Source organism: Hippocampus bargibanti, linkage group LG02 (genome assembly GCF_051943395.1).
Source record: "Hippocampus bargibanti isolate YZ-2025 linkage group LG02, ASM5194339v1, whole genome shotgun sequence".
Taxonomy (NCBI): Eukaryota; Metazoa; Chordata; class Actinopteri; order Syngnathiformes; family Syngnathidae; genus Hippocampus; species Hippocampus bargibanti.
Window position 1 is genome coordinate 29,986,955 of NC_142735.1, and position 12,773 is coordinate 29,999,727.

The 12,773-nt window shown below is 41.8% G+C and overlaps 2 protein-coding genes across 3 annotated transcripts in view; one reads left to right on the forward strand and one right to left on the reverse strand.

The window, feature by feature from the left end:
- arap2 (ArfGAP with RhoGAP domain, ankyrin repeat and PH domain 2) overlaps positions 1 to 6,025 on the reverse strand; it is a 96,636-nt gene extending 90,611 nt beyond the window's left edge. The window contains exons 1-2 of one of the 2 annotated variants that reach the window (XM_088990829.1): positions 5,780 to 6,025; positions 1,819 to 2,543 (exon numbers count right to left, since the gene is read on the reverse strand). In XM_088990829.1, coding sequence (XP_088846955.1) covers positions 1,819 to 2,531 — 713 coding nt within the window. In that variant the 5' untranslated portion in view covers positions 2,532 to 2,543; positions 5,780 to 6,025. The remainder of the gene's footprint in view (positions 1 to 1,818; positions 2,544 to 5,779) is intronic. The other variant, XM_088990828.1, reaches the window with a different exon arrangement.
- A 992-nt stretch (positions 6,026 to 7,017) lies between these two features.
- LOC148902361 (membrane-spanning 4-domains subfamily A member 4A-like) lies at positions 7,018 to 12,650 on the forward strand. The gene is made up of 7 exons (XM_088990852.1): positions 7,018 to 7,157; positions 7,318 to 7,430; positions 7,505 to 7,597; positions 9,180 to 9,233; positions 9,314 to 9,469; positions 10,202 to 10,324; positions 10,407 to 12,650. Exons 1-7 carry the CDS (start codon positions 7,151 to 7,153, stop codon positions 10,452 to 10,454), a joined length of 594 nt encoding a protein of 197 aa, XP_088846978.1. The 5' UTR covers positions 7,018 to 7,150; the 3' UTR covers positions 10,455 to 12,650.
- Positions 12,651 to 12,773: the final 123 nt, after the last annotated feature.

The following is a 12,773-nucleotide window of genomic DNA, read 5'->3' on the forward strand; positions in this document are numbered from 1 at the left end:
TAAAATGATCGCAGAGAAAGCAGATACAAGGGATCATTCCTCAAGATGGTGAAAGAAGCCTCTGTTCCTCATCAACTGTTTAACGTTGAGGAAACTCCATTCCATCAAGCCATCAATGACCATCACAAAAGTAAATAAAACCACTTTATTATACAGTACAGTTTATTTCTTTAATTATAATATCATCGCACATTTATTACACATAAAATAAAGTATATTTAGAAAGTCAAAAATTATGTTTTATGGGGACCTGGAAACGGATTATTCTCATTTTAATGGTTTCCTATGAGAAATAAATTTTGGGAATACACACTTTTCGCCTTACACACTCTGTCTGGGAACCAATTAAGTTTGTAAGACAAGGTATCACTGTACTCCCCTGAGTCAGGCGCTACTACAAATACAGCGACTGATCACTTTGAGGTTTTTGGGTTCACTGATTTTCAGCTCCACCTGTACAACTGTTAACATACAGTAAAGTCTCGTTATATCGATATCGGTTATATCGATAGTACCGCTTATTACGATACTATTTTCATTTCCCTTGCACATTTCTAGTCTTTTTATGTATAATTAGTACCGTTTAGTACGATACCCGGTTATGACGATAATCCGGTTATTACGGTGCTCCTTTTCATCCCCCGCCGGCCATTTTTGTTGTTTATATCGATATATCCGTCGCGCCATTGGTCAACTTGGTCACGTGTCTTGTTACGTGAGCCGCCATCGGTCGCGCCATTGGTCGGCTTGGTCACATGAGCCGCCATCGGTCGCGCTATTGGTCGACTTGGCCATGTGACTTTGTCACGTGACACGCCATCGGTCGCGCCATTGGTCAACTTGGTCACGTGTCACGCCATCAGTCGCGCCATTGGTCGACTTGGTCAGGTGACTTGGTTACGTGCCCAGCACCCGTGTAGCAGAGCCATTTTCATTTTCAGACGCTAGCTCGTGTGTAGCAGACGAGATTGAAGTGTTTGTGTTAAAAGGTAAAAATGGGAAGCAGAAGAAGATTGATGACTTTTTTAAATTGTATACATAATACAGTAAGATGTAAGCGTTGCAGTTTCCCTGTTGTGTTATGTACATGCCCACTCTACTGTATATGAATGCAATCATCTTTTGCAACAATGTTTCTTGTTTTGTCTGCTGAAGCGCGATTATTTTGAAAATTATTAACATTCCATACTGTGTATTAAAGGACAGCCGATGTCACTTTTTATTCAAATGCAAATAAAAATGACTTCACGCCAAGACGTCTTGCATTGCTTGTGAATCCAAACAATGGCTTCAGATTCGGATAATATGCTTTCTTGTTACACATCCAGTTATGAATATGTTTCAAATACACTGTAGTTCTGAAGATTAAAGCATACATGTTTACAATCATTAAAGAATTATATGTGCCATTTTGAGGCAACTTTGGGGGAACATCTCTCAAAAAAAAGGGAGGTAATGGCCAGCTCCGTTTCTTATATGGCGCTTGGCTGCCCTCTTTTGGCGGCTTTTGTTTAATGCAGTTCGGCGCAGGATCGGATATATTGATAGTCCCGGTTATATCGATATTTTTTCGGACTCCCTTGAATATCGATATAACGAGACTTTACTGTATTTGAGTCTACCACTGATCACTTTAGCTCTGCTTGATCCTTCCGTACTTATTTGTCAAGTCTATTTTTTTAATGATAATATAAGTGCAGCGTGTCCAACCGGAGAAAAATTCCGTGTGTTTGACATATTTGGCCAATAAAGATGATTCATACGGTCGACACGCTAACTCGTCGCTATAGGCGCTAGCTCGCCGTTTGGTCGCATTACCTGTGCTGCTGTGGGATGTCGGGCACCGGTCTGTGCCTCAGCCGGTAAGAGCGAGTCGGCCGCGGACCTCTGGCAAGCGTACATGCGGACTGAGCGTTGTAGATGGCGTTGTCCACCATGCCGCACCCGGAGGACGCTTCGTCCTCGCTCGGGGTTGTGACATAAGGTTCAAAAGTGGCGTCTTCCGGGACGAGCTCCCGGTCGGGTAGTTTTTCAGAGGTTGGGAGGGACTCTGTGCTGCTGGATGAGGAGGTAGTGGAGGAGGAACCAGGACGATCATCCAACAGGGATTCGCGGGCTGGCGGGTCGGAGTCTTCCGGCTGCGCTCTTGCGGGCAACGTTTGACTCCCTTCCAATAGCACCTGTCGCCCTTCTTTTGGGCTATAGTGGTGACAGGAGCCCCCCTTTTTTGGACCCTCCGCCAGGAAGCGGTTTCTCGGGCCAGCCATGGTTCTCCGCCCTTCCTCTTCCCGACTTTTCTTCTTGGTGACGCCCAGCACCTCTAAAGCGCGAAGGATGCGCCTGCGGTGGCCGGTCGGGAGCACCTGGAGCTCTCGCAGGCGCTCATCCGTCAGGTCGGCGCAGTCCTCCAGAAATTGGTAGCCGCCCTGATGGAAGCACGTCACGTACTGCGAAAGGCGGAGGCTGAGGAGCCAGAGCTCCAGCTCCCCTCTCGGCTCCGGCGTTTCCAACGTGACGTTTGAGGGCAACATCCGGCAGGGACTCTGAATACGAAACAACACGGCAGAGTCATTTGCAAAATGGCCCCATGAAACCAGGAAACCGCTCTGAGGCAATACGCCCCGCCGCGCTCGTGACACGGCGCCGCAGGGTTCTTACGTTACGCTTGATGAACAAGCGAGACCTTGCTCCTTTCTCAGAGTTTTCCCAGCGTTTGTTTGTGGGGTAAACTCTTAGCTAGCTAGCTAGCTGGCTAGCTAGCTAGCTTTCTATCTATTTGAGTTAGTTAAGGGTTGAGTGATGCCCAATTCGCAGCTCATTTTTTTGCAGATTTTGGACAAGTCATTTTTATTGGTGTTTTGCATTTGACTAAAAATATCATACTGCGTGTTTTGGGTTATTTAGATACTATAAAACGTTTTTCTGATGTCAGTTAAAAAACAAAAAAGTGACGTCGGTTGTCCGTTAAAGTGTGCTAAAACTGCAATAAATTGAGCTGCGAATTGTGGATTTTCAGAAAGTCCCGCTCCCAGTTCGTGACGTGACGCCAAGACGTCTTGCCTTGCTCGAGAACAAAAACAATGGCTTCAGATTCGGAGAAGATGCTTTACTCATCCAGTTATGAATAGTTCTGAAGAGGAAAGCCATCAACACAGATCATCACGAAGTTTTCAGACCAAACAAAGTACCGCAAAATGCATTGAGTGTCGCTTTCTCGGTCAGGGGCGGTCCAAACGTGACGTCACATGGGGATCGTCATCAACTCGAAAACAAGACTTCCTGAATATTTTGCGAGAGTCTCAAAACGTAAAATATAGCTATATGTGGTGGAGTCTTTGTAAAAAAACACTCAATAGAAGTCATTTGAAGCCATTTTACACATTATGGACACAACGTGTCCGGGGGCGTCAGTTGTCCTTTAAAACGACACAAAATATACCTTATTTTAGGTATAATAAATGTGCTATGGTATTATAATTAAAGAAATAAACTGTACCGTATAATAAAGACATTTTATTTACCTTTGTGATGGTCGTTGTTGGCTTGATGGAATGGAGTGGCCGGTTTCATCTGCATTAAACACTTGATGAGGAACGTAACCTTCTGCTTTCACCATCTTGAGGAATGACCCGTTGTAGGTGCTTTCTCTGTGATAATTTTATCTAGTTCCTCATCAATTGTGTTCTGTTTAGCTGGGTTGATAGCTTTTTGCATCAAGTGTACAGATGGCTTGTGCTGGTTATTTGTGGAGCCTTATTGATGGGATATTTTATCCTTGCAGTCTACACTCTGCCTTTGAACTATCAAAGTTGAAACTTTGTCACTGTCGTCTGCCTGTCTCCTTAATGTTTAAACCACCCACCCTCTTGACCAATCACGTGGCTTTAACCGAAGACTAGGGGCGGGGAATAGAGGAAAAAACAGTCGGCTGCCATTTTGTTTTGTTCGCGAACAACACATCACTCATTGAGGCAGCTCCGTGTCCGAAAAAAGTTTGTATGCCAAGATAAACTTCATATGCCAAGGTAAATGTTTCATAAATTTAACGTTCATAAACCGAAAAGTTCGTAAGCCAAGGGGTTCGTAAACCGAGGTATCACTGTATACAGTTGACATTTTTATTTTACTATGCTTAGAATATCTTGTTTTTCTATCTTTCACCTCACCCCCACCCCATCCCGTTTCAAATTGCTGCTGTGGACTGCAAATTTCCCCATTGTTGGACAAATAAGTTTTCTGATTCTGATTCTGAAAAGCTGGCGACGGATTACTCTCCTCCACCACCGACATATACTTTTTACTGTTTGGAAACAGACCCAATCAATTTCTTCGACTCATTACTTCAAGGGTGTCAAAGTCTTATTTGCCGTGGGCCACGTTGTACTTACAATTTCCTCTCGGGAGCCCTTATGAATTTAGGAAAGCCATTAGAATGTTTAATCCCCTTCCACATAATACATAGAGAGTTCACAACAATTAATGAAGATTTTTTTTTTCAAATCAGAAGTAAAAAATAATGACTATTATTGTAGTTTACATAGGACAATTTGAAATGTTGGTTCGGACTTTAGAATGGAATCTCACTTGTTTGATTTGCTTTCGCAGGCTGGATAAAATAATGTGGCGGGCCAGATTTGGCCCCCCGGGCCTTAACTTTGACACCCGTACATTAGTTCTTGGGGTTCGTACCTGGTTGACTTACAAAATGAACAATGACTTCTCCACTCAGGCATGTTTCAAATTATATTATCGTATTCTGTTTTTCTACTTTATTGGCACAAATATGATCATTTCTACTTCAGTGTGAGCACTTTGGCCACTTTTGAAGTCAGAATCTCGGCGGGAGAGGTGACACTGGAACCAAAACACAAGATAGGTACGCTACAGCGACCTATGTTCCACCGCAATTGTTTCTGTCCAGTGAACCAAGTGCACTCTGTATACTCGCAGTCATATATCATTGCATTTTTGTGAAGTACATAATGGTTTTGGTGGGATTTTCCAAGCGATGCATCTTATGATGACGTAGTACACGTTTCCCTCCATGCTGGTTCATGAAATTTCCGAATACGACAACGAGAAACGGGGGGGAGGAAATTGATTGAAGTTTACGCTCTTTTTGCTAACACTATAGTTTATAAAAGTGAGTAAGTTGTATTTTTATAACTCATAGAAGTGGTAGAATATATATTTTTCTACATAATTGCCAAGTGTCAAGCAAAGAGAAGCAATAGCATATATATTTCTAGAGCTCACAATTTTCTTTCCTAGTATTCAGTAACAGCCATTTTAGATTTCTGACGAAAATATGCCTGCATTCGATCATTGATATTTGCTAATTTATATTTTGAATATTTTCTTGTGTTGTCTGTCGTTGTTTAGAATTTCAAAAGCTTTCCAAATGTACCTCACCCATTAAGATCTGCCAAAAATTAAGAAAGTTGTGATAGTTTAAACTGTAATAAAGAACTGGGTCACAGATTTTCATTGTTTTAACTGTGTAATTACAGGCAGAAAATTCCTTCATATTTCGAAAATTAAAAATTGCATTATTTCCTTATTATTTGTCATAGAACAATAATCTATACACCATTTGAAAGCTATTTAATATGGTATTAGAAAATGTGTGATGAATTATTATTGAAAACATTGGTCACATCTCTAGAATGAAGCGTCGAAAGCAATCGAGAAAGGGGCGTGTCTTGACGCCAGTCATCCCGAATCTTCCTGGTCGAACGCGTTGGACGCACGCGGGCAAAACCTTGGCACTCACACTCACCTGCGTACGACACACGTGGACTTGAGCGCCTTAAGTTGCCCGCAAAGACCGAGCTCGGGCGTTTTCTTGGCAGGAATGAGGCGAGCAGCGCCGCCCCCCTCGGCTCAAGTTCAAACCTCCGCTCGCTCTGCCTTACAGGTAACTGAAAATCCAGCCCCGCCCAATGCGGAAAAGAAAAGCGGACGCGGGAACTTCCTGGTGAAACGCGTAAGGTGAGAGCGAGCTTGAGGAGTTTCCAAAGCGAGCGTGTGTCGGCATGATCTCCCCGCCCTCGGTTGCATTCGATGCCTCCACACTTTGGAATGCGAGGTCACAAAATAGATTGGCTTGCTCTGCTCAACACAAAACAATACCTTTGTGTCCGATACTGTGCGCGCGTGGGGGGGGATCGGTCTGTAATAATAATGGATGGATAGATGTGCCTTTATTAGTCTCGCAGTGGCGAAATAATAATCATCATCATCATAATAATAATAATAAACAGATATAAGAAGAAGATAATAAAATAATAGTGTATATATATATATATATATATATAATAAAATAATACTGTATAGACAGACAGACAGACAGATAGATAGATAGATAGATAGATAGATAGATAGATAGATAGATAGATAGATAGATAGATAGATAGATAGAGGGATGGATTTGCCGTTATTAGTCTCCCAGTGGAAAAATAAATAAATAATAATAATAATACAGATATAATGAAATAATACTGGATAGATATAACAAAATAATACTCTTACAGAAAGATAGATAGAGAAATAGGGAGAGAGGGTGAGAGAGAGAGAGAGAGAGAGAGAGAGAGAGAGAGAGAGAGAGAGAGAGAGAGAGAGAGAGAGAGAGAGAGAGAGAGAGAGAGAGAGAGAGAGAGAGAGAGAGAGAGAGAGAGGGGGGGGGGGGGCGGACAGACAGAGAGATAGATACTTATACAAACACACACAAACTGTATTTTCTACATTTGGTTTCTTGGGCCTGAGCACAGCAAAATATAAATGACAAAAGCTGTCCGAAGCAAATGGTGTGTGACATATTTCGTGTTTTTAAGCATTTAAAATTCTAAAGCAGTCCATTTTTATGGTTCATAAACCGAAAAGACTCCTCGTGGAGTTTATGTAAATGACATCATGTTTTTTTCACCCGATTTCGCCTTAACTCTGCCACCCCCTGCTGTGACCATTTGGTAGTGACGGCTCTTGCAAACTACATTCCCCGAAAGACAGTGCGACGGCCGCACTCCCGATGGGAGTAGGAGGCGTGGCGCTTTGACGTAACCGCTGGTCCCGAACTGACAACACGCAGAAAACCAAACGCTTTCTCCTGCTCTTTACTAAAAACTTTCAAGTTGTTGCACATTGTGTGATCATGGCAGGTAAAACATCCTCCTAAACCGCTTTCCACTCGAGAAATTCACCGTGTGGAGTGAGAATACGTTGAGACTTTGACTTGATGAAATCCAGATGTTGTTCTGACTTTTGGGGTGATTGCAACACTGTGCACCAGCTCACAAGTGTTCCTTTGCTTGGTTCTAGAAGAAGCCGTTGAGTCGGAGTCCTTCGGCCAAAACCCGTTGGTGACCGTCACATTCCAGCGCGATGCCAACAGGAAGCAGAAGTATCTGGAGGCCGAGCCCAAAGCTCTCGGGGTACGACCGGGCTCGTGCAAAAACACACTCAACGTTGTTTTGATTTTTAAAGTCACCCTTTCTTTCAATCGCAGATCACGCAGATTCTCATGAGCGTGCATCAGATTTTGATCACGAGTATCTTTCCGTCCAATTACCGCACCAATATCATCGTGGCATCCGTTCTGGTAAGCACAAAAATCACTTCCAGATTATCCAAAAATGTTCACGCTTTTTTTTCACTTTAGTTTTCAGATTTTGGTCAAATGCCTCGTCACCCCCTTCCCCTCCCACAAACAAATCGTTTCTGGAATTATAACTTTGTGTACATTTGTAATTGACTGGATCAAAACACAAGAGGATAATGTACTGAGTTATCGCTACTTTTTAACAGCACATTTTTTTTGTACAAATCGTTATTATGGTTTTCTGATTGCCTTACATTAGGTTAGTGACTACCTCTGATGTAGCCCATTGTAATAAACATGCTATGACAGCGCACAAGGATGCAACTTTACCGATGATCGTGTCATTTATTTGTGAGCAACATCTACAAAAGAGCTAAAAACACATTTCTTTCGGATTATTAGCAAACATAGTTCAACAATGTTCTTCAATAAATATTTACAAAGGTAAAATTGATTCACGAAACAGACCTCCTGCCTCTTTGGAGGGGCTGCCGATGTAAAAAAATAAAGAAAGAAATGTAAAAAATGTGTTTCGATATGACTCGCAATCCCTGGCAGATATCAAGTTACTCACTTTATTGCTTAAAAGGAAATACGTAATAAATACAAATTTCAAAATAAAATAACATATGACTCAGTAATCCAGTTTTTCGCAGTTAATGGCGTCACCTGCGATAGACGCATACCTGTCAACCTGCGAGACACCGTAACCTTACTAACCGCTCAATTTTTCCTTACTGAGAAAAAACACTTACAAGTGTTTAATATTTCATTGCAGTTTTATTAACAACATTTCAGGTGAAAACAGTTATACTTGTAACAAATTACAACTTTTTTCTAACCATAATCAAGTATGTTCTTTGTTGTTTAGCAAATTGGATTTGTCCACAGCAAAAAAAAATGAATTTGGGTTCTTACGATAATAATGTTGATAAAATATGAATGATGTTACAGCGAAAGCAAACGCGGTAAAATATTTAATTTAACTGATTTCAAAATAAAAATCCGCTTGACCAGAACTTATCTTTTCTGAACTTTTGTTTCTTCTCGAGACCTTTCGAACGGACTTGTGGTCTCGGTGGTCGCTTTGCTTTCTACGAGTATCGATATTTGTTACAATTAACATTACTGCTAATATTTAATGACGAAAACGGAATCGAAAATATCTCAAAATTATATTTAACAGTTGTATCGTTTCCCGTACAAACTAACTTTCTAGTACACTTTACACATCTATAACTGTGCAAAAATCGTACAGAATACAGCAAAATACAGCCATATATATATATATATATATATATAGTAAAGTCTCGTTATATCGATATTCAAGGGAGTCCGAAAAAATATCGATATAACCGGGACTATCGATATATCCGACCCTGTTTGCATGTAATTTTCTCTGTGCGTGCATAGAAATAGTATCGATATAACCGGGACTATCGATATATCCGATATCGATATAACGAGACTTTACTGTATATATTTGGCCAAGCTTATACATATACACATACATATACATACACACACACACACACATTTAATATGTATGTATATGAAATGGCTTGTACGGTTGTTATAACAGGTGCTGATCACCGGCAGCGTGGCAATCGCGGCAAAGAACCTCCACCTGCCGACGGTGAGTGGGCCAAGGCTCAAGTGCGTATTCTCTCTCTGCAATCGTTTGAGGGGTTGCATCTATTTGTGCGTGTGCTTTAGCTGAGGGCCAATTTGGGGATGCAGATTGTGTCCAGCGTTGCCTCCTTGCTTAACGTCATCTGGCTCCTGATAGACCTCGAGACCTATTATCCACGTTGCTGGCACTACGAGCACGATTCCAATAGCACCACGGCTGAGAGCTGCCACGGGATTGAAGTGAGTTCAAGTTTAATTGTCCACCAATGGGGGAAAGGGGAGTTGCTTGCGCTGCCGGGGGAAATGGCGCCTGCTAGAGAAACCCAGAAAGATTGTCTTTTACTGCCGGCAGGGGACGTAGCCGTTCAAGACAAACGCCCAAATGCTGCAGCCCTCTCCCAAGCTATTTATTGAGAGTATATGCAAATTAAAGTGATACATTAGTAAAACATAGTTTCCCGATTAGAATACCACACCCCTGGACATTGTAAGCAACAACAGCTGTAAGCAATAAAACAGATATTTTAATTGGTTGTCTTTTCCAAGACCTAATGGATTTTTAACCTGGCTAATGAGCTCTTCCTGTGAGGAGTTTCAAGTCCTAAATTCTGTCTCAGGAAAGAGTTAACCAAGTACTAAATTATGTCCAAGACTAGATTAAGATGACAGTTTAATAGGCTGTGTCTGTTCAATTCAGATTGACCCATGGTTTCTGTGCTTTCATTGTGTACTCGAGTCACACATGTTCACTAAGCATATAAGCATAAAATTGGCAAAAAGCATATAACATGAAACTTTTAAATATGATAACTTCTATTCTTTCTAATCTCTATTAAAAGTGAAAAAAATAAAAATTGATTCCATTGATTATAATGGGAAATGTTTCGGTTTTTGCCCAAAATCGTTTTTCAAAGAGCTTTCTGGAACTAATTATGGTCGAAAATTCAGGTTTGACTATGTTGTCACTTCCAGCGCACGAAGCATCACCTGTTTGCACAGAACATGCTGAGCCAGATGGCCTTATTCGCCATCTCCGTCACGCTGGCCGCTTATGCCTGCAAGGTGGTCAACTGCTGCGGCCCGGCCTCTAAAATGGTAAGTGCAACGTGTGAGACAAGCTGGGACGGGCCACCTCCGAGAAGGCAAAATTGTTTCAAATGCTTGTGTTTCACGGCAGCCGGTGATCATCATGGAGACGTCGCCGCCAACACCAGCCCAGCCGTGAGCCCGATGGGATCCCGATGCCACTTGTCCCGAGTCTATCGTCTTCGGTGCCCTTTCTGTTCACTTGCTTGTTTGTCGCGGGCCGAGCGGATCCTCGCCCGCCGCGGGATGAGATCCCCTCATTTATGATGGCTCCCTAGTATGTACCTTCCATCGCCATTGTGTCTCTGCAACGGAGGGTAGGGATTGTGATTCAAGTAACCTCTCCCCCACGCACTCAGTGTCACATCCATTTGTCCATTTCATTTGATGATGGGAAGTGGAATTGAAATTTTCTTTCCCAAACATTTGGCGATACCGCAATGGTTCACGTTCCCTTTCAATTGTGTCTCCGTGATGACATCGGGGGGGCCTAATATGGCAGGAGCCTGCGCGGACTGGTCCCGAATCATTTGCTAGGAGAAATAGGGGTGTGGGGGACGTTCCGAATATCATGCATTTTTGTGTCAGCGCCTTATCAGTGTCACTCTCACAAAAATAAATAATACATTCAAACCTGGGCTTTCAAAATCTAGATAGCAAATAGATGGCTACCTAGGTAGCTAGCTAGATAGCCAGATAACTAATACAGTGGGACCTCGGTTTACGAACGTTACATTTATGAAAATTTTACCTTGGCATACGAACTATTTTTTGGGATACACACACAGCTGCCACAATGAGTGGTCGTTCGTGAACGAGCCCGTTCTCCAAACAAGGAAATGACAGCGGACTTTTTTTGTCCTCTATTCCCCGCCCCAGTCATAGGTTAAAGCCACGTGATTGGTCAAGAAGTGGGCGATGGGGTTACAGACAGAGTCTCCAAAAAAGGCCGTTCTCCAAAAAACAAAATGGCGTCTTCGGTTAAAGCCACGTGATTGGTCAAGAACCCAGCAGTGTGTGGGGGGGGGGGGTTAAACATTAAAGAGACAGGCAGACAGAGAGAGTGACAAAACACACACACACATGAAAGGGAGAGGACAGAGCTTGAAACAAAAACAAACAGAAAAGCGGAAAAAACAAGTAAAAATGGTGAGAAAATGGATAGAAAACAGTGACATTTGGACCCATTTCAACTTTGATAAAGTTGATAAAGTTCAAAAGCACAGTGTAGACTGGAAGGTTAAATATACCATCAATCAGGCTCGACAAATAACCCACACAAGTCATCTGTACACTTGATGCAAAAAGCTATCAACCCAGCTAAACAGATCACAATTGATGAGGAACTAAATAAAATTATCACAGAGATAGCACGTACAAGGGATCATTCCTCAAAATGGTGAAAGAAGAAGGTTACACACCTCATCAAGTGCTTAATGCTGAGGAAACCGGACACTCCATTCCATCAAGCCATTAACGACCATTAAAAAGGTAAATAAAATGACTTAATTGTACAGTACAGTTTATTTCTTTAATCATAATACTATAGCACATTTATTATACATAAAACAAGGTACATTTTGTGTAGTTTTAAGGCTTAGAAAAGTAGAAAATTATGTTTTATGGGGACCTGGGAACGGATTATTCTCATTTTTGGTTTCCGATAGGAAATTGATTTTTGGGATACACACTTTTCGCCTTACACACTATGTCTGGGAACCAATTAAGTTCGTAAGCCAAGGTCCCACTGTAGATAGTTAGTTTCTATTAGTTATCTATTAGCTAGCTAGCGAGCTAATTTACTGTATATTTGAGTTATTCCGGGTTGAGTGAACACTGGCTCATGTGGCTCCCGCTGCTTACTCACAGAAAAACTTATTCTGTTACTGTAAAGTGACCTTGAGAGTTTTGAAAGGCGCTTATAAATATTATATTATATTATTATAGGTTCTCGTCCAATTCGGTTTTCGACCAAAAATGTAGTGTTTTTTATGCCTTGGATTATAACCAAAAATGGGTTCTTGACCAAACTGAGCGCACCTCAATGCACCACTCGAATCTCCTCCGCTTCCTTATGCGTCATTTCCTTGTGTCGTGTTTCATTGTGAGCAACGCATTATCGTATAGCGTTCAAGGCGTCTTTGTATTGTTCAATTACGATAAAAAAATGCAGACATTGTTTACATTAATTCTAATGGGAAATGTTTTGGCTTTCGACCAAATCTGTTTTCGAACAGGTTCCTGGAACGGATCATGGTTGAAAACTGAGGCTTGACTGTATGGTGATATGTTGGAGATAAAAATGACAATAAAAAAACAGGATCGATTTAATTTACGGTGGCGCCTGATCTGCATCACTGCCAGTCGTTAATGGTCGGCGACTAGCAAGCAGAGCTGTTGCCATGTTGTCTTTTGCATTTATAGTATTCAAGGACAACTGACACCATTTTTTTGTTTC